The following is a 25,991-nucleotide window of genomic DNA, read 5'->3' on the forward strand; positions in this document are numbered from 1 at the left end:
TTCTATTATCTGCAAATAAGCACTTTATTATCAAATAGTTCAGGATCAGAACAAGGTTTCTAATTCCAAAAGAGTTTTCTTTACATAATATCTTATTATAAAATACATACTAGGCGAATCTGATGCCACATCCTACATCCTGTTCCAGTTTCTCTTTTGCAGTTGGATAACTTGTTTTGATCTAAAAGTATAAATTTATCTCATTATTCTTAATGCTGTACATGAAATATAAGTATTAGTTCCTTTTCAGGTAATACTTAATACTGTGCCAGGTTGAGACCTGATTTATAGTGACATAAAAGTCAACTACAAGAAAAACAATCATTTTTGCTTTCAGAGGCAAATCTCTCTTAACATAAAAGCAATTATGTAAGGCAGATGAGCATGGAAATAACATTCATTCAAAGACAATATTTCATGTTCAGTAATCCCATATGAGAAATCAATGACTCAGAGTAAACAGAAAATTAAAGTTAGCCCTTGGGCCTTTGACGATTTAATTGCCAAGGCCTTTCGTGAATTCTAATTCATGCTGTAAATTAGCCACTATTTCTTAGAATGATACACCAAAAGAATATGAACCTTAATAAATACAGGGCGTTTTAAATTTGTTTTTGTGCAAGTAATTCCTTTATCCAGTATCCCACAAATAAAGCTGTTCTCAAGGCATACTTAAGATTTATAATAAATTAATAGAGTGCCTACTATATGCAAAGCACTGCAAGATGCTGAAATGTAGTGACAGCATTCCTTGTCAGACTATGTATGTGATATCATCAGCCTGTTAAATAATGAAACATTCGGCTAGAATAGCATATACTTAGATGAAAATGCTAAAGGTGTCCAACTTAAGATACTCAAAAGAGGAAATGGTAAATATGAAAAGATATTTTAATTTTTTCCCCTGGAGTTTAGTCACATCTGATAAGAGCATTTAACGCCTTCTATGTCAGCTTTGGATTTCAGCAGATAAAAAAGACTGACCACCATCTTCCTTTTAACAGAACAGAAGTATTCAGCCAACTGTTGCTCGTAAATGCTATTAAAGAAAAGTTATTCTCCAGCTTTTGCAGGGAAAATGGAAATGCTGAAAATTCTTTGCTGCAGGTGAGGATCAGTTTTTAAAGGCTCCAACTCTGCTTGCTTTGCTGATAAAGTTCTTTAGGAGATCGTGGTCCATTTCTGCAAAGCCCGAAGTTTGTGTCACTACAGTCAAATGGTTTATGCAAAACCTAAAGCAGAATTCTTCTAAATCCTAGAAACAACAAAAAAATGTTTTAACATTCATATTTCCCAGTGCAATGCAACATAGAATGAAAAGATCTAAAACACAGGCAAAGAAAAAAGATTTGATAGTCAATAAGAAGAAATGTCAGTACAGCAACATCTAAAGAATAGTTATAAAACAATAGAGATATGAACCTATTCTTGTAAAAATGTAAATAACAATAAAACATTCAAGTTCTTCCACAGCAACCAATGCAAAGAATCTGACTTTCTTCCCAGGGATAGGTATATACATGTATGAATTCTGTACTTTTTATAGTGAGAGTATTTATATTGTTCATTCCACTTTCAATATTTGTATATTTCCCTAGGGGCTTTAAATATTTCTAGCTGTAGAGAGTTTGTGAGAAAAAGTTGTCATAAAAATAGTAATGCTGGGAAATCACTTCTCTGAAGTCATTAACAGGCCTCTGCTCTTTTTCCTGTACAAGAAGACAAAGAGTGGGAGGGCTGGATTTCATCAGACCCGGCATACCTTCAATGATCTTAAGTGGGAAAGCTTTGAAGAAATCATGACTTTCTTCTAAGAGAAAACTCCACAGATTAGTGTTTCTGGCTCAGTGTAATGCACTCTGGGCCAGAGAATAATCCTGTGGTAATTCTCTTGATTACATCTGTAAACTTGAGAACCAGAGTGAAGGTGGCTGGATGCTTTCTTGGCTCCAGACAAATTAGAGCTAAAACAAGGCCAGCCTGCAGAGACTCCAGTATGCCTCTGACCCTAGGCTATGCTGCCGTCTTGACCTAGGAGAAGATGCTGCCAGGTGGTCAGCTTTTAAAGTTTCCTCTCTGTTAGCTGAATCTTTTATTAAAAAAAAAAAAAAAAAAAAAAGCCTAAAATAATCTCCAAGCCATCATTTATACGTATTGCACACTATAATCTTTTCTTAACATGTAAATTATAGCAAATGCTGGAGCTGAAAAAATGGACAAAAATTAGAAATACTAATACCCATGCTTATCAATGTATGTACAAATTCACAGTACGTTTTAAATGAAGAAAGAAAGTACATGAGGAAAACCTCTTTATTTCATCCCTAAACACAGCTGCATAGGCTGCTAGGGTCATTTTGGCAGTATGACATCTCAGTCCCAGGTGAGCCCTAAGTGATAAAACGCAAAATTCCACATACCCACTTGATATTGTAGCATGTGACTATACATAAAAATGTGATTCATTAATATATACTGAATATACGAATACCCATTTAAAATATGGACTCTTGCTTAAATTTTTAGAAATGGCATTTTCGCCTACAGCACACTGCAGTGAAACAAGACAGTCTCTCCAGCTGAATTCTACAAAGAGGAGTGGAGAAACTCATACCTGCACCACACATGTTAAAGTATATATGTCTGTAGTTAGATGATTAGGTAGTATGAAGTCATAAATCTGGACGGCTTCAGTAAAACTGCTAATTAATGGAATAAAAAGACCATCAGCAGTTACCACGTGGATCCACCCTGCTTTGCTTTTCTAGAATGGGAACTTCTCATAATTACTAAAGAAGAAAGGAATAGGAAAGAGTTCCTTGATTCTAAGAATTCACTAAATCTGGGCTTGGAGTGATATTTGGTTATAATGAATTCTGTCCATATAAAACAAAGCCCCTTTATTTTTCAGAAAAGAGTCGTACTTTAACTGCTACAACTTCACGTGGCTTCACGTTTAAGACTTGGCTCGCCCTTCTGTGCTGCCATCCAGCTGTATTTCTCTAGTTCATTAATCCTTCCATTGTGCTACAACTTTCATACCTTCTCCCCTTAAATCTCAATACCTCCTATCTTATCCTCACTGTAAGCTAATATTACTTCTTATTTCACTGAGAAAAGTGCATTCAGGAAAGAACCTACACAAGCTCTTGCACAGTATCACTGGCCTACCTGCCTGTATGTGCCTGTAGACTCTTATCTTCTTTCTCTCTAACTGTGGATGAACAGTCCATAATCCCACCTAAAGCTAGTCTCCCACTTTTTCACTAGATCCCATTGGCTCTCACCTTCTCAAGGACACCACTTAGCAACTGCCCCCGCACACCTGCCCATATCCTTTCATTGGATCATCTGCATCAGTACATAAACATGCTTAAATTTCTTTCTTCTTAAAAAAGCAAAAAATATGTTTTACTTCGTATGCCCCTCCAATCATCCCCAGTGTTTTTTCTCTTTATATCTTTATAGTAAAGATTACTGGAAAAAGTTATTCCTCATCTCCAATTCCTCTATTCCCATTCTCCAATCAGGCTTTTACCCCTATCACTCTGTTGACACTACAGCTGTGGTCATCCATGCTATTCTCATTGCCAAATCCAACTGTTACTTCTCAGTTCTCAACCTGGCCAGGAGCAGCGTCTGGTGTGGCAATGACCTCCTCTACACACTCGGTGCTAACTTCTAGGACACTAACTTTTTTCCTAACTTCTCTTACCTCCCTGCAGCCTCCTTAGCTGGTGTCTCCTTATCTCCTTGACCTCTAAACACCAAATGTGCAGGACTTAATCCTCACAAATGCCTATTTCCTGTCAGTCTCACAGCTTTAAATACATTTCTCTTCTACACTGATGACCTTCCCCTGAACTCCAGGCTTATTTATCCAACTTGCTTATTAAGCATTTTTGTTGGGATGTTTAACAGACTCGAGAAACTTATTCAAAATCGAATTCCCAATATTTCCTTAAAAAATGCTGCTTCTCCCCATCTTCCCTATCTCAATAGATGACAATTTCATCCTTTCAGTTGCTCAGGCCTAAACTTTGGAGTCATCCTAAGTTGTCATCTTTTTTTTTTCCTCACCCACATTCAACTCATCAGCAAGTCCTGTTCGCTCTACCTTCAAAATATTTTCAAAATCCAACCACTTTTCACCATCGTCACAGCTAATAACATGGACCAATCTACCATCATTACTTACTGGAGGACAGGGCCTCCTAACTAGCCACCCCCCTCACCCTCACACTATTCTCAATCCAACGAACGGCTAGATTGTTTCCAAATGTCAGTCATATCACGTCTCATCCTCTCCAAACCCTCCAATGACTCACTCACATCAGAACTCAGATCCCTTAAAATTGCCTGTTGGGCTCTCCAGGCCCTGCCTCCTTCCACACACACCCATTCTCACCGCACCATCTCTGACTTCACCTCCTGTTCCTCTCCCTCACTCCACCCACACCCATCTTGCCGTCAACATCGGGCCATTACCTTGCCCTCCCCTTGTGCTGCAGTGTGCTTCCTCTGTGCCTCCTTCAAGTCTTTGCTCACATTCTCACTGATACCTTCCTTCCCTGACCATTATTTAAACTTTCAACTTTAATCTTAGCCTGATACTCCATATCTCCCTTGTCTACCTTACTTTTTCCCAAATCACTTATCACCATCTAACATATTATACATTGTATTCATTTATTCATTGCCCATCTCTCCTCACCAAAAAGTTCCACAAGGGCAGAGATTTGGGTCAGTTTTGTTCATGTGCTATACCCTTAGTGTCTAGAATAGTGCCAAGCATGTAATAGACAGTGAATATTTGTTGAATGAATGAATGAACACTGCCGGTTTTAATATATGTGGGGGAAGAAGGGAACATTAGAGAATTGTAATTGAATGTATGGTTTCAAAGCTGTCAGACTTGGACTGCATACCAGACTAGCAATTTACTAGTTTACTAAGAATTGACTTAATGTCTCTGAGCTTAAGTTTCCTTATTTATAAATTGAGACTGATAATAATCATGCCCATATTTTATAATGTTCTTTTGAGGATTCAAAGAGATATGAACTGTGCTTTGAATACTCTCTGCCTCATATTAATTATAGTCATGAGGCATAATAATTTGCTGGAAAAGCCCATTATTTGATTATTAGAGTCAGCAAGTAAAAATATTACGAAAGGAAATATACCTTTATTTACAAAAACGTGAATTTTAAATGTACATTTTACTTGTAGTCTATTACACTAATTTAGGGTACAACAATCACTTTGGGTATAGTACAATACAGTGCCTCTATAGGCAAAGTTGAACATTCATTAAATATTTAATGAATGCATAATATGTGTCTCTAGGCACTAGGGATTTAGTTGTAAGCAAAGCAAAGTCCTTACCATTCCTCACAGAGCTGACTGTCAAGAAAACAGACGGCTGGAAGTAACCATACAAATAATTCACATAAATAGAGAATATGAAAAAGTCTTGGAAATTAAGCCTAGTTCAGATGGAAACATTATGTGCCCACTATTGTGACATCTGAGGTAGCCCACCAGAATCCATGACTTTAACAAGCTCTAGAAAAACTCATAGATTTTCTTTGTCCATAAAGCATTTTGCATGTTGTAAGGGCCCAATATAGCATTACCTTGAGGAATCACGAACATTCACTCTGCTTTTAAATGTTAAGGTGGGTGAGATTTTTTTTTGAAATGTTAAGGAAAAAAATCTAGTATTTAGAGACATAATGTAACCTAGGAAAAAATCAAATGGAGCTGTGTCAAAATGTTATGTTCTCTAGTTAATGAGTCATTTCCTTCCTCATACTCTGTATTTTCTAAATTTTCTTTACTAAGCATCTTATTATTTACATAAGCAGAAAAGAAGTTATAACCTTTTTTCCACCCACTACTAAAATGTCCCTGTTTGTTTAACCAAAGGAGAGGATATCCTTATACCAAAAGGAAATCGACTCCAAGAAATAGAGCCTGTTTCCTAAAGATTTAGCTCTAAGACAGGTTTTCTTTCCTTTCCTTATTATCAAAACAATACATGGTCACTGTAGAAAGTTCAGAAAAAACATGCAGAGATAAGGAATCATCCGTAATCCCTCCATTCAAAAATAACCATTGACTATATTTTTCAGTCTTTTTTTCCTACATAAATAATGAATTTCAGTCTTTTTTAATTTTGCTATTTATGTACTTTTAAAAAACAGGAATAGGACCATAGTTTTTCAGTTAATGGTATATCATGAATAACTGCATAGTTTCATAGTATTAACATTCTGTAGTTTAAATAATCCTCTACTGATCATGTTGGCTTTTTCAAAACTATAAACAATGCTGCAGTAAATATCTTTGAAGTTAATCTTTGTCTGAATCCGTGATTACTTCCTTAAGACAAATTCCTGTAAGAGAATTTCTTTTTCGTTTGTTTATTTGTTTATTTTATTCTTTCTGTAAGTGAATTTCTTAAAGAATTACATCTTTATACCTTGAGACAAATGAAAATGAGAACACGACGACACAAAATCTATGAGACACAGCGAAAGCAGTCCTAAGAGGGAATTCAGGGCAATACAGGCCTACCTCAAGAAAAATCTCAAATAAACAATCTAACCTTACACTTAAAGGAACCTAGAAAAAGAACAACAAACAACTCCCAAAGTTAACAGAAGGAAGGAAATGATAAAAATCAAAGTGGAAATAAAATAAAGTCTAACAAAACAATACAAAAGATCAATGAAACCAAGAGTTGGTTCTTTGAAAAGATAAACGAAATTGATAAACCTTTAAGCATACTCATCAAGAAAAAAAGGCCCAAATACAATCAGAAATAAAAGTGAGAACTCTCACCACAAAAATGCAAAGGATTATAAAGAAATACTACAAACAATTATATGCCAACAAAGTGGACAATCTGGAAGAAATGGATGCATTCCTAGAAACATATGATCTGAGACTGAATCGAGAAGAAACAAAATCTGAACCGACCAATTAATACTAAGGAAATTGAATCAATAATCAAAAAACTCCCCAAATAAGTCTTGGACCAGACGGTTTCACAGGTGAATTTTACCAAACATTCGAAGAACTAACAGCCATTCCTCAACTACTGCAGAAAATTCAAGAGGAAGGATGGCTCTCAAGCATTACCCTGATTCCAAAACCAGACAAAGACATTATTGAAAAAAGAAAATTATAGGCCAAAATCACCGATGAACATAGATGCAAAGATCTTCCATAAAATGTTAACAAACCAAATTCAGCAATACATTAAAAAGATCATAAATCATGATCGAGCTGGATTTATTCCTAGGATGCAAGGCTGGCTGAGTATCTGCAAATCAATTAATGTGATATATACTACATTAACAAACTGAAAGATAAAAATATGATCATATCAATAGGTGCAGAAAAAGCAATTGACAAAATTCAGCATCCATCTAGGATAAAAACTCTCGGCAAAATGAGAATAGGAGAACATACCTCAATATAATAAAGCCATATATGACAAACCTACAGCTAACATCATACTCAATGGGGAAAAGATAAACACATTTTCCTTAATATCAGGAACAAGATAAGGATGTTCACTTTCACCACTTCTATTCAACATAGTATTGGAAGTCCTAGCCACAGCAATCAGACAAGAAAAAGAAAAAAGGCATCCAAAATGGAAAGGAAGAAGTTATTTGTACATGACACGATACGATGTATAGAGAACCCTAAAGATTCCACCAAAAAATGATTAGAACTGATAAATGAATTTTAATATTCAGAAATTGGTTGCATTTCTATACACCAATAATGAATTAGAAAGAAATTAAGAAAACCCATTTACAATTACATTAAAAAAAATAAAATACCTAGGAATAAATTTAAACTCAAGAAGTAAATGACTTGTACCCCAAAAATTATGACATTGAAGAAAGAAATTAAAGAAGATGCAAATAAATGGTAGCATATACCATGCTCATGAATAAGAAGAATTAACATCGTTAAAATGTCCATTTTACCCAAAGCAATCTACAGAGTCAATGCAATCCTTATCAAAATACAATGGTATTTTTCACAGAATAAGAACACATAATCCGAAAATTTATATGGAGCCACAAAAGACCCTGAAAAGCCACAGCAATCTTGAATAAAAAGAATAGGTATCACATACAATATCAAACTATACTACAATAATAATCAAAACAGCATGGTACTGGCATAAAAACAGACACATACATCAATGGAACAGAATAGATAGCCCAGAAATAAACCCATGCCTATGTGGTCATTTAATCTATGATAAAGGAAGAAAGAATATACAATGGGGCAAAGACAATCCCTTCAATAAATAGTGTTGAGAAAACTGAACAGATACATGCCAAAAATTAAACTAGACCACCTCCTTATACAACCCAGCAATTCCACTCTGGGTATTTATCTGAAGAAATCCAAAGCACTAATTCCAAAAGATAAATGACCCCCATGTTCACTGTAGCATTTTTTACAATAGCAGAGATATGGAAGCAACCTAAGAGCCCATCAATAGACAACTGGATAAAATAGATGTGGTACATATATATGATGGAATGGGCCACAAAAAAAGAATGAAATCTTACTATTTGTGACAACATAAATGGACCTTGAAAGTATTATGGTAAGTGAAATAAGTCCAACAGAGAAAGACAAATACCATATGATCTCACTTATATGCAGAATCCAAAGAACAAAATAAACGAACGAAACAAAAACAGATTCTTAGATGCAGATAACAAACTGGTGATTTCCAGATGGGAGGGTGATTGGGGGCAGGGTAAAAAAGATAAAGGGATTAAGCAGTACAAATTGGTAGTTATGAAATAGTAATGGGGATGTAAAGTATAGGGAGTATAGTCAATATATGGCAATGATTATGTATAGTGCCAGGTGGGTACTAGAATAGCCAGGAGGATGACTTCATAAATTATATAAATGTCTGACCACTATGCTGTACACCTGAAACTAATATAAAATAATACTGAATGTCAACTGTAATTTAAAAATCAAAAAGGTTGGGGGAAGGTGAAGAGGAATAAGAGGTTCAAACTTCTAGGTATAAAACAAATCATGGAAATGTGGTGTACGGCATAGGGAATATAGTCAATAGGATTGTGATGGCATTATGTGGTGTCAGCTGGTTGCTGGACTTATGGTGATCGCTGCTTAGGTATATAAATGGTGTATAACTATAGTGTACACCTGAAAATAATACAGTATTTTATGTTAGCTATATTTTAATAAAATCTTAAAGGAATTACATCGTTAAAGCTTTTAATACATATTATATACCAAATTGCGCCCTGGAATAATTGTACCAATTTGCACTTTCATCAGCAGTTTAGGAAAACACTCACTGTTTTGAGCATGTATTATTTCTAGAAATATATTCCCTGGTATGACAGATGAAAAATTATGCCTTGTTTTCATTTATATTTTTCATTTGTTCATAAAGCCATTTAATTCATTTTTTTCAGTAAAACTGCTCATATGTTTTTGTTTTTTAAGAAATATACATTAACTATGGTAAAATTGCTTTCATTATATGTTATAAATATTTTCCCAGTGTATCATTTACTTTCTAATTTTCCCTGTGGTATTTTTGGCATATAAATGTTTTTTACCTTTTTAAAATCAAATCTGTCAATCCTTTATAGTTTCTGCCTTTGAGGTAACATTATATAAATATTCACTAATATTTTTCTGATACTTTATTTGTTTACATTAAGTCTTTAATCTACCTAGACTTTATTTTAGTTTAAGATATGAAGTAGGCACCTATATTTTCAAGGTCAGCCAGTTGAAAAAATGCTTTTCTTACCTGAGCATCATACTTGACAGCAGCAGAGAGCAGAGCAATGGCATTCTCCTCACAAATTCCTTGCTTGATAGTTTGTTGACAGAGCTTTTTCAAACGATTTTCTCTATAAAATGTAGCCAAATCTAGTAATCCTGATAGAAAGAGATGTTTATTAGGGGAAGCAATTTCAAGCCTCCTGATTTAAATTCATTCAACCCTTCAATAATGATTTTGTCATTATTTTGAATATAATCCTTAGGGAAGGCTGTGTAAAATAGATTTGTGCTGACTTACTCTCTGAGCAGGTGGCTCTACCTAAGAATGTAACTGAATGGAGCAAATACAGTGTACAAAAAGGAGCTGTGAAAAAATGAGCACAGTGAAAATAGCTTTAATATGTTTCCTAGAAATGCTCCTCTAATTATTTTTCCACCTGCATTACCCATATCTGCTCTTGGGTCATTTCCATCAGCATACGCGCACACTATGTTAGTGCTCATCTTTTTAAAAAAGAAAAACCTTTCGTGGACATATGTCAGCTTTCTGTCACCCTACTCCATTTCTCTGCTCCTCTCTATAGCAAACCTCCAGGGTAGAGTCGTCTCTGCCTGCTGCTTCCATTTCTCACCTCCCAGTCTTACCACAAGCTACTCCAGGCAGAATCCCACCTCCCACCCCCATTCCTTGACATCACACCTGTGATTGTCACTAATGGCTTCCACAGTGCTATGTCCAAAGGGCTATTCTCTAGTTTCACCTTACTCAAGATTGACACATAATTTGATGTGGTTGATGATGTTCCCTTTCTTGAAATGCTTTGTTACTTGCTTACATTTTTCGTCTTCTTAATTAGTTATTCTTCAGTCTCTTGGCTGGACCATTTTTCCTGACTTCCAAATGTTTGAGTGCCCCAAGGTTCAATCCTCAGATTCTTATTTCACTTACTTCCCTAAGTGAGTCCATTTAAATATCATCTATAAATGTTGATGATTCCTGGTATATTATCTGTCACCTACTTTCAAGTAATTCAGCATAGAGATGTGTGTGGGTGTGTGTCAATTTTAATATATCCCAAGGGACACTACGAAGTAGTCTAATCAGTAATGGTCAGTTAGCATCTGAAAGATCCCTGTCAGGAGCTTCAGATACTGCTGCCAGAAATCTTCATTAAAGAGTACTAGAAATACTTTGTCACTGGTGAAATGAGTGGTGTTGGGATATGTGGCTTGTCATGAGGGTCCTTTTGCTCTTACATGAATGGGGTTCAGGCACAATGAGCTAAGCAGTCCTACACCCTCACGGCAGTACATTCACTACGTGTATGTCCAGTCCTCAGCTGCCACCTGATCCGTTAGCTAAATCTTGGTACTAGAATATTGTCACATCCACTTCAAGCTAACCTTTCATGTAAGCTACTTCAAAGAGTGCCTAGTGGACAGAGAGCTGGGATTTCATCAATCGTACAACGGTAACTGTTTTTGTACCTGTCTGCTAATAAGTTTTGTACAAGTGAAGAATTTGGTTGCAAACTCACTTTCACTGTAACATGACAAACATTATCAAAGTTATGGAAGAAAGGCCTATGGCCCACTGGATATTTAGCTGAGCCACACTTTCCCACCCTCTCTCCTATGCAGCTTAATCAGCTCGGATCTACGGTTTGAAGTAAGCGGAACTTCTACTTCGTTAAGAGACACTGAGATTTGCCCTTTGCCCTGTACCGCTGTCCCTTCCTCTGTCTTACTGCCTGTAATGCAGACGCAGAGTGAGACCATAAGAACAGGGGCCACAGGTAGGAATGCCCTGTACTGTATCCCTCTGTGAGAGAGAAGGAAACCGTCTTATTTAAGCCACTTTCTTTTTTTTTTTTCATTTTACTACTAGAGTTAAAGCAAATCTAAATAACACAACCTTTATGCTCAAAACCTTTCAAGGCTTTCCCTCACACCAATAATAAAACTCAAGCTCTTCATCATGGCCTTCAAGGTTATACATGATCTTGCCCAGCTCTGTCTGACTTCAGTTCCTGCCACTATCAGTCTTGCTCAGTCCACTCCAATCACTCTGGCCTCTTCCTCCTTCTCCACATGCTAAATTTGTTCCTGTCTCAGACCTCTGCCCTGTTTCTCAAGCGTAGAGAGCTCTTCCTGGGTACCTGCATGGCTTGCTCCCTCCTGCTTCCCTAAGTCTCTGCCCAGTGCACCTCCCGATGGGGGCCTCCCTGCCCCTCCTGACTAAACACTTGTATTTATCTCTTTAGGGTTGCTTTCCCTCATGTGAATACAAGCTCCACAGAGGCAGAGCCTCACTCTGTCTCCTCACAGACAGACAGGAGCTGCAGCACTCAGTGGGCCTGGGCACTAAAGGACTGTGGGAGAAAGGAAGGGAACTATATAAAACCTCACAAATCAGGCTTTTGTTTACCTGAGTAAAATTAAATATCGCTCTGGTAAAAAGTGGTTTTGGTTTATACATGTAAAATGAATGTTTAACTTAAAAATTGGGGGGTTGAAATCTTTCTTTAATGCTTTATAGAAGTAATTCCTTAATTTCTTTGTACCATTGGGCAACAATATTGCTGACAGTTGTAAACTGAAATTTAATGTTTTTATTTTGTGCCCATTTGACGCCCCATGTTGCTTTTTCACTGTCAGCAAGCCTGAGGTGCGGTGAACGGCCCCAACTCCATTCAGGACAGAGTACACCAGACCACAGTGATCTATCTGTCTGTCTCAAAGCCATCTGGGAGGGAAATTCGCAGTTATGGAAACCAGTAGGGCTTATTATGTGCATTTTGTCTTTTTTGTAATGCAAACATCTTCAGAGCAGCAGGTGTAGTAGCTAGAAGTTATGTACAATACTTACATATAGTATTAAGAAAGGATAGCACCCACCCACACTGGCAATGGTTTGAGAATTCCTCTATCTCTTATTTTATCTATCTAGTCAACTTTTGTATGAAGTAGTAACAAGGAGTTTGGTTCAACACACAGAAAGAGAACTCCTGTGACTGCCCTCACAGCCACTTCCATTCAAGTGCCACAGAAACCACCATGCCAAGCTACTCAGCATTTTGCATATGTCTTGGTAAAGTCGGGCGGCAATTACCCACTGCTTCCTCGGGGGGAAGGCTGATGCTGTCTGTGTATAGGTATTCCAGGAAGGCTCGGTAAACAGGATATGAAAATTCACTCATTTCTACAATATCATCCTCACTGTCTTCCAATGAAGAACGAAAATGCTCACACCTGCAGGAAGAAAAGCATGTCAGGTCCTGGCTTCTGGGCAATAGCAGACGGCCATAAGGAGCACGTCCCCATGGGGCTCGAGGGGGAAAAGCTAACAAGGAGACAGAAGAGCCGCAGCACGCACGACACTCTCCAAGTTGCATACCCCATCTTCTTGCCCTGGCCTCTCACTTCCTCTTCTCTGGCCAGTTTTCAAACAACCTTATTAACTCAATAAGGCTGCAAATGAACACTTGCTGTAATGGGGCTGCCTCTGTGGCCACTCTGGGTGAACAGCGCGGCCTCCCTGGCATAGTTCCCACACCACGTCCACTGAGCAGCATTTACGGAAGTCAGGTGGGCTTGTTTTTATAACCTCTGAGTAGTTTTATTTCTTCACTTCCTCTTATGGGTTGCATTGTCTCCCACAATTCCTCATATGTTGAAGCCCTAACCTCAGAATATAACAGTATTGGGAGAAAAGATGCAACCAAGTGAAAATGAGGTCATTAGGGTAGATTCTAATCCAGTATGACTGGTGTCCTTATAAAAAAGGGATTTGGACACAGACATGCACACAGGGAGAGCACCATGTGAAGACTGCAGTTATGTGGCCACAACCCAGGGAATGCCAAAGATTGCCAGCAAACCACCAGAAGCTAGGAGACTCGTGGGCCAGATTCTTCTTCACAGCCCTCAGAACTCATCCTGCTGATACCTTGATCTTGGACTTGTAGCCTCCAGAACTTTGAGAGAATAAATTTCTGTTGTTCAAGCCCAGTTTGTAGTACTTTGTTACAGCAGCCCTAACAAACGGACACACACACACATCCTTTATGAAGTTTTATGGGCTATGTAGTAAGAGTGAACAAATGTTGCACAGTCTGACCTTACCAAGAGGTGAACTTGAAACTAAAATGCTATACTGAGTTTGTAATTTGTTGCAGTAGGATTTAAATATCTGTTAGAGAACAACATGATGATTTTCAAAAATTATTATGATAAGCCAGGCACAGAAGAATGTGTACCGTATAATTCCATATATATAAACTTCTAGACAATGCTAACTAATCTATAGTGACAGAAAGAAGATCAATGCTTGACCCAGGGCTCGGGCAGGAAGGCTCTTTGAGAGGTGACATAAATGTTCTGTATCTTGGGGCAATGTTTTCACAGGTGTATTCATATATCACAGCTGCTGAAATACTTTAAATGGACGGAACTAATTGCTCAAAAATACATCAATAAATTCGATTTTTTAAAAATCTGTGTTAGCTTTACCCCAGACCTTGTTGCTCTAGAAAAGCCTTATCTTCTCTTTTTCCAGTCATCTAAAAGTTCAGTGCCTCACAGCTGACTGAGAAGAGCTACGCTCAGGGCTGAGCCCAGCTCCTAGCTCAGGAATTTAGCCCACACAGCGCTAAAAGCCCGGGACACACTCAGCCCCCTGGGTGGCTGGCTGCTGCCGACATTGAGGTGGGCAGACCATTTGCAAAGTCCTCTAAGGAAACCTACTGTGCGTATGCCCTGAGCCACAGCTCTGGCACTCGTTGCATCTGGCCTCTATTATTTCTTGTTTCATGTATGATGTGTTTCCTCCGACTGTACTGTAAGCTCATTAAGGGCAGAACCTGCCTTCAGTTTTTTCATAATTACTTAAGTGCCTAGCATAGTTTGTGGGATTAGCAAATAACAAATGTATTTATTTCAATTCTTAAAATAAATGATTCCTTACCTAATTTTGAGAAGGACTTTGTGTGCATAAATGTACTTTCCATCCACCAGAAACTTCAGGTCTGCGGTGTTGGGGTTGTCAAATTCCCTCTTCAGTGACTCAGCCACCGTGAGGTGGTCGTCCGGTTCTGAGAAAGAAACACCAGCGTTTCTAGAGTGAACCATAGACAATGAAAATGCAGGCTGCAGTACAGCATTGCCCAGCCGACATGGATGAAAGAGCGATGCTTTTTTCCCTACATATGGGTTCACATCTCTGAAATCATTAAGGAACAGAACCTCACATCTACCTGTAAATTTGGCAAAACAACTAAGAAGTCCAAAACCGCCTCACTAAATGCAATTTTTGATTGTTCGAGTAAATATGCTAGCTAAAAAAAAAGATATAGTTTCCCAGTCAAGTTAAAAAGCAGTCAAAAAATTTACTTCAGTATGTAGTGTTGTTGTCTGAAACTTTCAAGAAAAATGAATCAATCACATTAGTTCCTTTTCACAGGAGCCCCTTAGAGGTAAATAAATTACATGATATTGCAATTAACGAAGTCATGTCAAAATAAAAGCAAAGAGTTCTCTTCCTAGTTTTTAAGCCATCACCCAAATCGACAGTGATCAGCTCACCCACAGAGAGGAGGCGCCACGAGACGGCGGGCGTGGCAAAGCAGGCGAACACGTCGTCCGTGCAGGAGAAGCTGGTGAGGTGAGGCAGGATCACCGACTGGCCCCGGCACTGGCCCCACATGTACACGTGCCCGCCCTGGGTCTTGGCGGCAGATGTGTGGGTAGAGTGGCAGGCCGCAATCTCTATAATTCTGAATTCATAAACACCAAGTAAACACAGTAAACAGGAGAAGAAATGAGTCAATCTCTCCTTCCCTTAGGTTTAAGTGACTTAAAAAAACAAAACAAGACTTACACACCTAATCTAAATTTTCAGGCAATATACAGGTATTTACATTGAAGCTATACTTCAACACCCATAACTCATGAAGATCTTATTACCACTTCTTGCCAGTAGCCCTATAAAAATATGTACCATCCCATTTTGAAACTCAAGTACAATTCAAGAGAGTAAAGACCAAAAGAGAAAAAAGTGATATAATTTTTTTCTTAAAATATTTCTTACTAAAGTAGATAATTAAGACTGGCTATCTTGACCCAGCTTCAATAAATATTTTCATCAACACTTCACCAATTTTAAGGTTAAATAGAGCATGCTGTAAGTCACCCTACCTCACACTGCAAACATAAATCCAGTAGTTCTAAGTCACTGGACTGTGTCATCTGAAGCCCAACAGTACAGTTTTTTGGAGTCAACACATGTTAGACCCTAGTGGAGTAAGTGCATGGTTGCCAAGGAGATAATTCTCAAAATACTTCCGAATAGAAAACACAGTTGTGTTGATTTGGAAATAATGACTTTGGTCTAAGGATAAGCCACCATACAGAGTCAAAGAAGATAGTACACTGTTTTACCCCAAGTGAAGTTGCCATCTTGACTTTGTCACAGCAGGCAATGGTGCCAGCATCCCCAGTGACTGAGGCTCAGAACTTCAGAATCATCACTTACCACTTTCTTCAGATTATCCAGGTGACAAATAACATAGATTCTTTGTAAATTCTCTCATCAGCCACCACCCTAGGTCAGATATACCCACATGGGAACCAATGTAACAGCCTCCTAGGTCTCTCTCAGATCTCTCTCCTCTGACCCAAGCTGCACAATGCTGACAGGTTAATAATCGTCTTGAAACACCATTCTCATTAGTACTTTCAAACATTTAGTGACTTCGCATAAGATAAATTCCAAATATGTGACATTAAGGCCTTCCATAATTTGGCTTCCACCCATGCCCACCCTTCTTTCAAATCACTTTTGCCCACACTTCCTATGATGCAACAAACAGATGTACTCACTCGCTGTCCCGCAACGTCTTTATTCAAAAAGTCTTTATTCAGGAATGTTTTTTCCATTCTCCCTGTCTTAGAAATCCTACCCATCTTTTAAGACTCAGTTCAAACAGTCCCAAGGTAAGAGGTCTCTGGCTCACCTGAGCTCTTGCAGTACCTTCTTGTCCACATCACTCCAACCTAACCCTGTTATCTTTTCAGGTGTAGATGTCCTCTTACCTCTTTGCTTAGATTACGAGTTCCGGGAAGGCTGAAGAACTGCATTATTTCTTTCTCCCTAAGCACCCAGTACAGTGTCTTACTAAATACAATTTGTAGATCATTTCATTACCTAATTGGTGAAGACTCAACAAAACGGCAACTGAGGGTAGGGAAGGACGCCACTGACCAAGGCTAGCAGCTGAAAGGTGGAGAGAGTCCTTCACTGCATCCTTAACTACATTTCCCAATCAAGGAGGGAGGATGGTCACCTTACAATCTGGAGACTGCTATGGCAGCTTGCCTCAGAAAACTGAGACACACTGCTTTCACATGCAGCCCAAGCAATTACACTGGTTTATTACAGGACAGCTCTCAGCTCTTGAAAACAACCCAAGAGTACTGGAGGAAGAGGCTATGATGTTCCATTGTGAATCCCAGCTCCACCACAAGGCTGTGTGACCTTGGGAATGTCCCTGAGCCTCTAGGCATCTCTGTTATCACACTGTAAGGCCAGTATGTGAAAAGTAAATGAAAAAATGTGAAGCACCGAGCACAATATCTGGTGTATAAATGATAGCCTAACAGTAGAGGTTTCTTAATATTATTACTTCTACTCAACATTTTAAGTGCCAAAGCCTCCCTTATGTAGATACTGTATATTTCAAATGACCAATTCAGATTAGTAAGGCCTTTCCTGTTTGCATGGTTAAGTCAGTCAAATTGGCTCAAATCTCTAATACAGAGGTTTACAAAAGAACCTTTCCCCCTTGGGGAAAATGGTAAATACTATTTGGCTTCTCAATAAGCATAGCCTTTTCAACAAATAAAGAGAAAGGGAGCAAGAAATAGAACATACACATTTATTCAAAGAAAAGTGCATCTACTGTTATCATCTACCCTCATATGCTACACCTGCATGTGAGGGTAGCAACACAATTCATTTTAGATGGCTTGGTGTAGTAGGCAGGACATGGGCTGGGAGTTAGACAGTAGCCTGTAGACACCAAGTTACTTAAACTCTTATAATCTATTTTATCATCTTAAAAAAGAAACAATGGAAGAAGTGGTGCAAGATGGCAATCATCTCACAGGCCTGTGGTAGAGAGTAAATGAAATAAGCATGGTGCACATTCAAAACCAGTTTCTTCCCATGGCTGAAAGTGTTTAACAGCTGCTGCAGGAACTACAGGGCCTGCCCGGAGGAGCTCATGATTCAGCTGAAGAAAGAAGTGGTATATTTGTGAGAATGCAAACAATTCCCAGATAACACCACAGTGTAGCACCAACTACAAGTGCTATGGTAAGGGAAAACACCTGGGCCTCTTCAGGGAGTATTTAAGTAAAAAGGAATTCAGCTGGGTCACACGGGCTTCGGATGAGTAAGAGCATGTGAGGCAAAGGGAAACGTGCACAAATGTGCGGGCACAGGGTGGGAAAACTGATGAAGGCGCCACGTTCAGAGGACCTAATGGAACAGACGGGCAGCACTGGGAGCAAGGAGCAGGCAGCTCTGCTAGGAACATTGGTGTCAGTCTTAAATCCAAGGCTGAAGGGCTTAGATTTGATCCGATGTGACAGACAAATAGGAAACAGCTTCGTACACAGGGCCAACGATGTGATGAAAATTTTGTCCTTAGATTGCTCTAGCAACACTGTGCAAGGCTGACAGAAAGGGAGAGAAAGAATAGCCTAGAAGGTAAGCTGGGGAAGGATGATGGGTGTGCGGATGTCAAGTCCAAGGAAGCAAAGGGGTGAGAATGAGAAGAAGAGGTGTCAAAGATGGCCCCAGAGTATGAGTCTAAGAAAACGCCAAACTGGCAGAGGGGAGGGAGCGGGGGCAGTGCCAGTCTGACGGCAGGTCAGGGGCTCAACCTACAGATATCTACACAGTTAACAAAAGAAAAAGACCTTCTACATTTTAACCACTTTAGTTATAAAGCAATCTATTATTCTCTGGGAGGAGGAAAGGTTAGAATAGCCCAACACTGTTTAGATAAACAATAATTAACTGCCTGTTCTCATCATATTTAATGACTTCCACAATGACTGACTAGGCAAAGACTTTCAGATTTTTTGAATAACTTTTGTGTATTGTGGGAAACCACTTAAAATGGCAGATGGCCTCCCTTTCCCCTGATAATGTTCAATGAAAAATGTTAACCGATTGGAACACAATGGTGTCCATCTACGCTAAACTACCCACTATCAGAAAATCAAAACAATTCAATTCCTACATTGACTTCTGAAATGTTTATTATTGGCCTCCATGAAGGGGGAGACGCCTTTGCCATTAGAGGAGGCAGGAACATTGCTTCCCAGAGAATGGTTGGTTCAGACACAGCTGAGGGGTTAAGATGCAGAAGGCTGTGGACATGGCTTTTGCTAAGTTTGCTAAGTATGGCCTCGTGACATTCACCTGGAACACCTAGCACCACATGTGAAGTCAGGGGTTGGGTATAAGCTTGACTGACCGCAGCACCTGCTGCAGGAACAAGAGTGGAGAAAGTTTAGAGGGAACCTTCAGGTCTAGGCTTGGGACCAAAGCCATAGCCAAGCCACAATGCCTTTGCCTAAGGTCATATGTTCTTATATCTGATTCATACCAACACACAAATTTTGAAGCTCAGTTTTGCCAGCCTTATATGCAACAGGCAATGACTATAAACTGACCTAACTTTTACCATCAGGATATCTGGCATATTTCACATTTTATTTTGTATCCATTCTTAATGAAAATAATCACTACATGTTCATAATAAATAGGTTTTGTGTAACCTCAGCAAAATGATCTACAATAACTGCATAGCTTAATGGCTGTGAAGTAGTAGAAATTAAAAAGCAGAGTGAGAAAATATATAAAACAGAAAACAAGAAGCAAAAAAACGGTAATTTGTGAGGGGAAAAGAATATGGAGGAAAAAATAGTGATAATAAAAAGATCCAGAGTAGCGATTCCCAGTCCTGGTTTTGTAAGAGGCCAACATATTACCAGTTACCTCCAGAAGTCACAAAATTACAGAAATGCAAGGCAAAGTTAGTGTTAAAACAATTTAACTTCAAATATGCTTTTATGAACTTTAAGAAGAAAGACACAAATGCTGGTGAACCAAACTACTGAAACTTCAAAAAGTTTGGGAATGATGGGGCTAGAGGGAAGAGAATCATTTTAATTATTAAAATTACTTTGATGTGAACATAAATTGCTGGTACATGTTAGCATTCTTCATCATAAGGAGACCTCTGTGGGAAAACTTTTTAAAGGTTTTCCTTGGTTTGTTGTTTAGCAAAGAATCCAATTAGACAAATTTTTATTTTCCACTTCTGTGAACAGGTAACTAAGACCTGCCAACCCGCCCCACCCCAAATTCAAGCCTGTTGTTTCTAACCAGTCAAGCTTCCCTGTAATGGGCCCTAAAAGAGTTGGAGGTAAGTTCCTAAGAGATAAGTCATAACATAACTGCAAATTTCCAGTCATTGAAAAGGGTGAGTGGGTACAGAACAAGTCCCAGCAGACTTAATTAATTCCTCCCTTTCGATATTCCTGTGATCGAGATCCTGCAAGCTCACATATTACCACATGAAATTCAAGCATGGAAAACTGAGAAAAGCAGGAGTATCTCATTCAAAACATTCATCCACAATATTTGTAGCCAAAATAATGTTTATATGGGCAACAGAGATTGCATGTGTGTGTTTCACAGTTGTAATTTAAAAACTGAAAAAAGGTAAGAAGTTTTTTAAAAATTTTAAAGTTTTTTTTTTTTTTTTTTTTAAGATGGAAAAGCAACAGCTAACTCTCAAATTCCAGGTAAGGAACCTGGCACTCACATAACTTCCATGCCCTGACTCTCTTTCTCCCACCAAGCTGTCCTACAACCCATCTGTCCCTGCGTGCCTGTCACCTGTCAGAAGACCAAGGCTGCTTATTCTGGAACTATCAGGGACCAGCAGTACAACGTAGGGCAAGCTGCTGGTGCCAGATGGTAGCAGATTCTGTTAAGTCCAAGGGTGGATGAGATAAAGTCTAAGTAAGAGTAGCAGCACAATAAAATGGTAAAGTACCATACAAATAAATGTTTTTATTTCTATGTTACTTTGGTTTGATCTTATAACACTTCTTTGTTGTTTTGTCTAAATACTAAATGTCCCTACCCCTGGATTTGCTAGCCTGAGGCATTTTTGAGATTATTCCAAGCCTCAAGACTGTCCCTTCTCTTTTTACTGAGTAGTTCTGAACTACCTTTAAAAAGAAATGCAAATGACATGGCTGCAGGTACCTAGTGCGAGCCCACTAGTTCGAGACCTCATTTATCTCTCCTCTTCAGTTCTTAAGGAGTCCTGGTCTTATTCTAAGATTTGGAGTAGGGGAAGTAAAAACAGTTTTTTAAAACCTATTTAACATAGGTTAAATAAAATTAGCCAGGTTTACAACACTCAAATGAAAATCAAGGGGATTGAAAAATGACAATTTGGTTCTTTTTTTCACTATTAAATATTACAACAGAAAAATACAAAAGATTTTCATACAAATGAAAGATAATTTATCCATATATTTATTTTTAAATCAGATATAACAAAAAATAATAGGTAAAATAAAAATGAAAATAGCAGTATGAATTTCTACAAAGATTATAATCCTGAATGAAATGTTTTGTTCCATACTACTGTCTCAGAAATGAAGAGTGAAAAGCAGTTGATATGTCATGTTTCAGAAATTTGAAAGAACTTCAAAAACAGTAGGATAAATTGGAAAAAAATTTGGATATGCTAATTACTTAACACAACTTTACAAACAATGGCACAAAACTAAGTCAATTTTCTAACCATTTTACTCTTCCTCATAATGACAGCTTGGGAGTTGAGGTCATGAAACAGCTCTATCCTTTTCAACTGGGATATTTTATAAGTAGCCAAGTGAACGACTTTGTACTACATCTTACGTACTTTCATTTTCCTAAACCACAGAAGATAAGACCTAAAATATTATTAACTTCCTCTTCAGAATGTAAAACTGAACGATGAGGATGTGGTGGGAAGGTAATTTGTGAGGGAGAAGAATAATATAGAATAGCTATTGGAGGTTTAGTCATTGTTTATACAGAGCAGTTATTGGAGGTATAGACGAAATACAACTAAGGGAAAATAGAATATTTAACATACAGTCAAAGTCCCCCATAATTCAAAAATCAATTTAAAAAAGGAATGAATGCTCTCGTTAAAGAATATTCTAGTACTAGCAGTAAATTCCTCACAATTCTATACCATGTCTAAGTTTTGTTTAATCACTAAAGAGCATTGAAGTTATTTTGAAGATGCGCGTATTACCTGTCCTTTTCCACAGCGACAGGAGTAGGATAGGACTGGTTACTTTTATTGCCAGTGCCTAACTGGCCATAAGAATTTGCACCCCAAACATACACTTGGCCTTCATCTGTTAATACTAATGTGTGTGCGTAGCCACAGGCAACCTGAAAGAGAAAAACCAAATCCATTCAGGCCCACAAGCAGAAGGAAAAATGCTTTCACAGGATAGGTTAAGAATCAAAAATGAAAAAAAGGGAAGAGGCAGCCTGCCCAGAGGGGCAAGCGTTAAGTAGGGTAACCAATAACCCTCCAGAGCCCTAAGAGTAAGACAGGCAGGAATGCTTTAGTGACATAAGTGCTGTGTTCAGCTTCAACGTAGCGTTCATTAGGCTCACGGAGCTCAAGTGGTGTGAAGTGAATAAGAAACAGGTTTTTTTTAAAGAATTATTTTCTTTTTTAATTATAAAAGTAAAACACGTTTGGTGTGAAAAAGTAAAGTATACATACAAAATTAACCTCAAGATCAAGATATTTTTCTATTTATATATAGATACAGAAATACGTGCCAATAGGTTTTTTTAAGTGATCATATTATATAAGCAGTTATGTGTCTTTCTTTTTCATTACCTATAGCATTATGCCCATATCGTTAAAAATCCTTTGTAAACATCATGTCCATTTGTATACATTTAGTGTAATTTATTTACCAATTAACTTTTTGTTTGCTTAAATTTTGATACATCTATTATTTACTAAAGTTACCATTTCTTTCTCTCTTGCCTTCCCTCTCTCTCTCTCCTATACCATTTCCTATATCTTCTCCACTAATTCTGTGATTTTCTCTTTGGTTCATTAGAATGGAGTAGAATTACAGATCAAAGGGAATGAATATTTTTAAGGCTCTTGCTACCTACTGCTAAAGTTTCTTTGGAAAACCTCGTAACAATTTATATTCCAATTACTGTGTATGAGAGTGTCCTAGAAATATAAATTTTCTGATGAACATCTATAGCTTAATTCAGGGGAATAGAGGTTGAACCTTTACTTCAATAAAGACATCCAAGCAGCTAAACTTTTCATCCTGCTAAGAAAACTGTTTTTAGTACTGTTTTATTTGCTACTGAAGACTTAAAAATAAGCACACGCAAACCAACAGTGAACGTACCCGCTGGACGCAAATGCCTTGCAAAGCTGCGATTCTGCAGGGGGTTGACTGGTTGCCACTGCTGCCGAGTCCAAGCTGCCCGTTTCCATTGTAGCCCCAGACGTAGACCTGAGAGAAAAGGAGAGACACTATGCCCCCAAAGTCGAAAAGCAGTCAAGTTCTCTGCTGTGAGAAACATACCATGTTGGTAAGATACCGATAGGGCAAACAAGTTTTTTTAAACGACAAAAACTTCTTACCTCCCCATTGTCCACCACTGCCACTGAGCACATCTGCCCACAAGCTATGTTCACAACTACTTTATTCTGTAAGCAGCCAGTGACTCTTCGAGGTATCGGCTGATTAGCTGTTGATCCAGATCCTACCTGCCCGGAGTTATTATAACCCCAGGCAAATACCTATTTGAAAGAAGAGATAAATTAATGAAACACACTAATTTATAAAGTGTCTCAATTGGACACTAACATGTACTTATGGCATCTCATTTTTGCTCTCAAAGTGGTTGATACCCATAAACTGTCACAACACAGGCAGAGAAGTTTTCGTAAAATTCATTCTTACAAAATACATTAACTTATAAAATTAGGTTACTGGTGTTATTTACACAAAAAGCAATAATTATTACCAAATATCATTTAATACTTATAAGAATATCTACTTTGCCTTAGCCATATTTTCTTTTTGCAAAAGAACTCCTTGAGTATAGCAATATAGAAGGAAGGATACATCCTTTTAAATTTAACAGTAATAGAAATCTTTACTTCATAAAGGCATAATTCATAATATAAACACCATGACTAAGAACTCCTAACAATAAGACTGAATATTTGAGAACAGTAGTTATTTTAATCAAATGATCGTATTTCTAGGACTGCTATAGGAATCTATATAATCTTACTGAAAAATAATCAATGAGATTTATGCTGACTATTCTCACCTCTCCATCAGATGTTAGCACCAAAGAATGGTAAGACCCACAGGCAACTTCAATCACTTGTTTGTTTGACAAATTAGTAGAGATATGACAGGGCACTAAACCGTGATTAGTTGTCCCATTGCCCAGCTGGCTATAAGCATTATGACCCCAGGTAAAGATTTCTCCTTCTAAAAATAAAAAGAAACATAACCAGCTTTCAAAATATCTACTTCATTATATTAAAATATATATTGTGCACTTCTACAAATGAAAACTAAAAATTAAGGTGCAAAAGCTAATTAACCTCCCTATTCCATCAAACTCGTTCTATAAAAAAAAATTTGAAAGTATAAACTTCATTCTACCTCAAAGCAACAAGATGAAATTTAAATAAATGCAATCATAATAGCTAGAAGATAGGTTTTTAATAAACAGTGGAAAAAAGGCTGCTCAGAGTAACAGAAAACACATTAGATTAAAAGTTGAAAGATTATAAGGTGATTAAACTTCTCCAGGCCTTATTTTCCTTATCTATAAAATGATCATCAAGTTATTTTTTTAAATCTTTGTTATTATATCACTTATTATGTAGTATAATATACACTCATAAAAGTTCATAAAATATATATGTACAGTTTTACAAATAGTTATAAAGCATACACACCCACGTGCTTCCACTCAGGTCAAGAAATATAAACCTTTGATCACCTCCAAAGCCCCCACATATAAATCCTGAATAACAGAATTTAGTTGGTTCTGTTTTTGAACTTGAAATAAATGGAATAATAAGGTATATACTCGTTTCATCTGTATTTTCTACAATATTGTCTGTGCTACATTCCAGATAATTTCTTCTGATCTATCTTCCAGTTTATTTTCTCTTTTGCTGTGTCCAAACTACTGTAAAACTTTTCCACTGAGTTTTTCATTTTAACAATTACATTGTATATTTGGTTCTTTTTCCAATCTTCTGTGATCTCTGAAGGTATCTCCAAGCTCATTTTTTACTTCCTAGAACATGATAAAATATAGCCATCTTATAATTCTGCCCACAGATAATTCTAATATCTTATATTTAATGGTTAGTTTTTGCTATTTTTTTGCTGGTTTTCAGTCTTGGTGACTGTTTCCTTAAGAACCTGGTTATCTTTGACTATGTGCTTCTAATTGCCACTGGAAAATTATTTTTCAATGGCATTGTACTCCCTCAGACCCAGGATAAAGGTGCCTTCCTAAAAGAAGGATTTGCACTAACTTCTATTGAAGAGCTACCTCTTGAATAAATTCAAGGCTTTTTTTGTGAATTGGAATAAAAATCCATTGTTACAATCTCTCAGGGAGAGGTTCTCTTTTTTTTCTTCCCGATTTGTTCAGAGCCAAGAAAATCTTCAGTTCAATCCCATAGAGATGGAAGAACTGATTCATCCTTGCCTTGAGAATGTAGCCCTTTGTGGTTCCAGCCAAACGTGTGAGGTCTTTGACTTACAACCCCTTCACCTCATGAGGACATCAGAGCACAGCTCCATTTAAGTGGACAGGCAGATGTCTCTAAGGCAAAATTAGCTTCAAGTTCGCTTCTAACTTCTTAATTCACTGTCTCCCAAACCTGACCTGTTAATTCCTTTCTGCCTTGTCAGTGCTTTGATGCCTTTATAAAAAAAAAAAAAAAATTTTTTTTAATATTTTTTTCTAGAATTTTTAGCTGTTTTTA

General features: G+C 37.6%; 1 protein-coding gene across 1 annotated transcript; it reads right to left on the bottom strand.

Moving 5' to 3' along the window:
• RCBTB2 (RCC1 and BTB domain containing protein 2) lies at positions 1-24,486 on the bottom strand. The gene is made up of 9 exons (XM_023537752.1): positions 24,302-24,486; positions 23,604-23,762; positions 23,365-23,472; positions 22,221-22,363; positions 15,406-15,596; positions 14,789-14,915; positions 12,935-13,074; positions 9,848-9,978; positions 1-1,255 (listed from the first exon to the last, which is right to left on the bottom strand). Exons 2-9 carry the CDS (start codon positions 23,634-23,636, stop codon positions 1,115-1,117), a joined length of 1,014 nt encoding a protein of 337 aa, XP_023393520.1. The 5' UTR covers positions 23,637-23,762; positions 24,302-24,486; the 3' UTR covers positions 1-1,114.
• Positions 24,487-25,991: the final 1,505 nt, after the last annotated feature.

The sequence above is a fragment of the Pteropus vampyrus genome, unplaced genomic scaffold, assembly GCF_000151845.1.
Source record: "Pteropus vampyrus isolate Shadow unplaced genomic scaffold, Pvam_2.0 Scaffold198, whole genome shotgun sequence".
In the NCBI taxonomy this organism is placed as follows: Eukaryota; Metazoa; Chordata; class Mammalia; order Chiroptera; family Pteropodidae; genus Pteropus; species Pteropus vampyrus.

Bases quoted from the DNA above. Each gene is read 5' to 3' on its own strand.
- RCBTB2 (XM_023537752.1), bottom strand. From the start codon at position 23,636: ATGTGCTCAGTGGCAGTGGTGGACAATGGGGAG. The intron at 23,473-23,603 runs GTAAGAAGTTTT...CTTTTCTCTCAG, and splicing joins CAGTGGTGGACAATGGGGAG to GTCTACGTCTGGGGCTACAA. The intron at 9,979-12,934 runs GTAATTGCCGCC...TCTTTCTATCAG, and splicing joins TCCCCCCGAGGAAGCAGTGG to GATTACTAGATTTGGCTACA.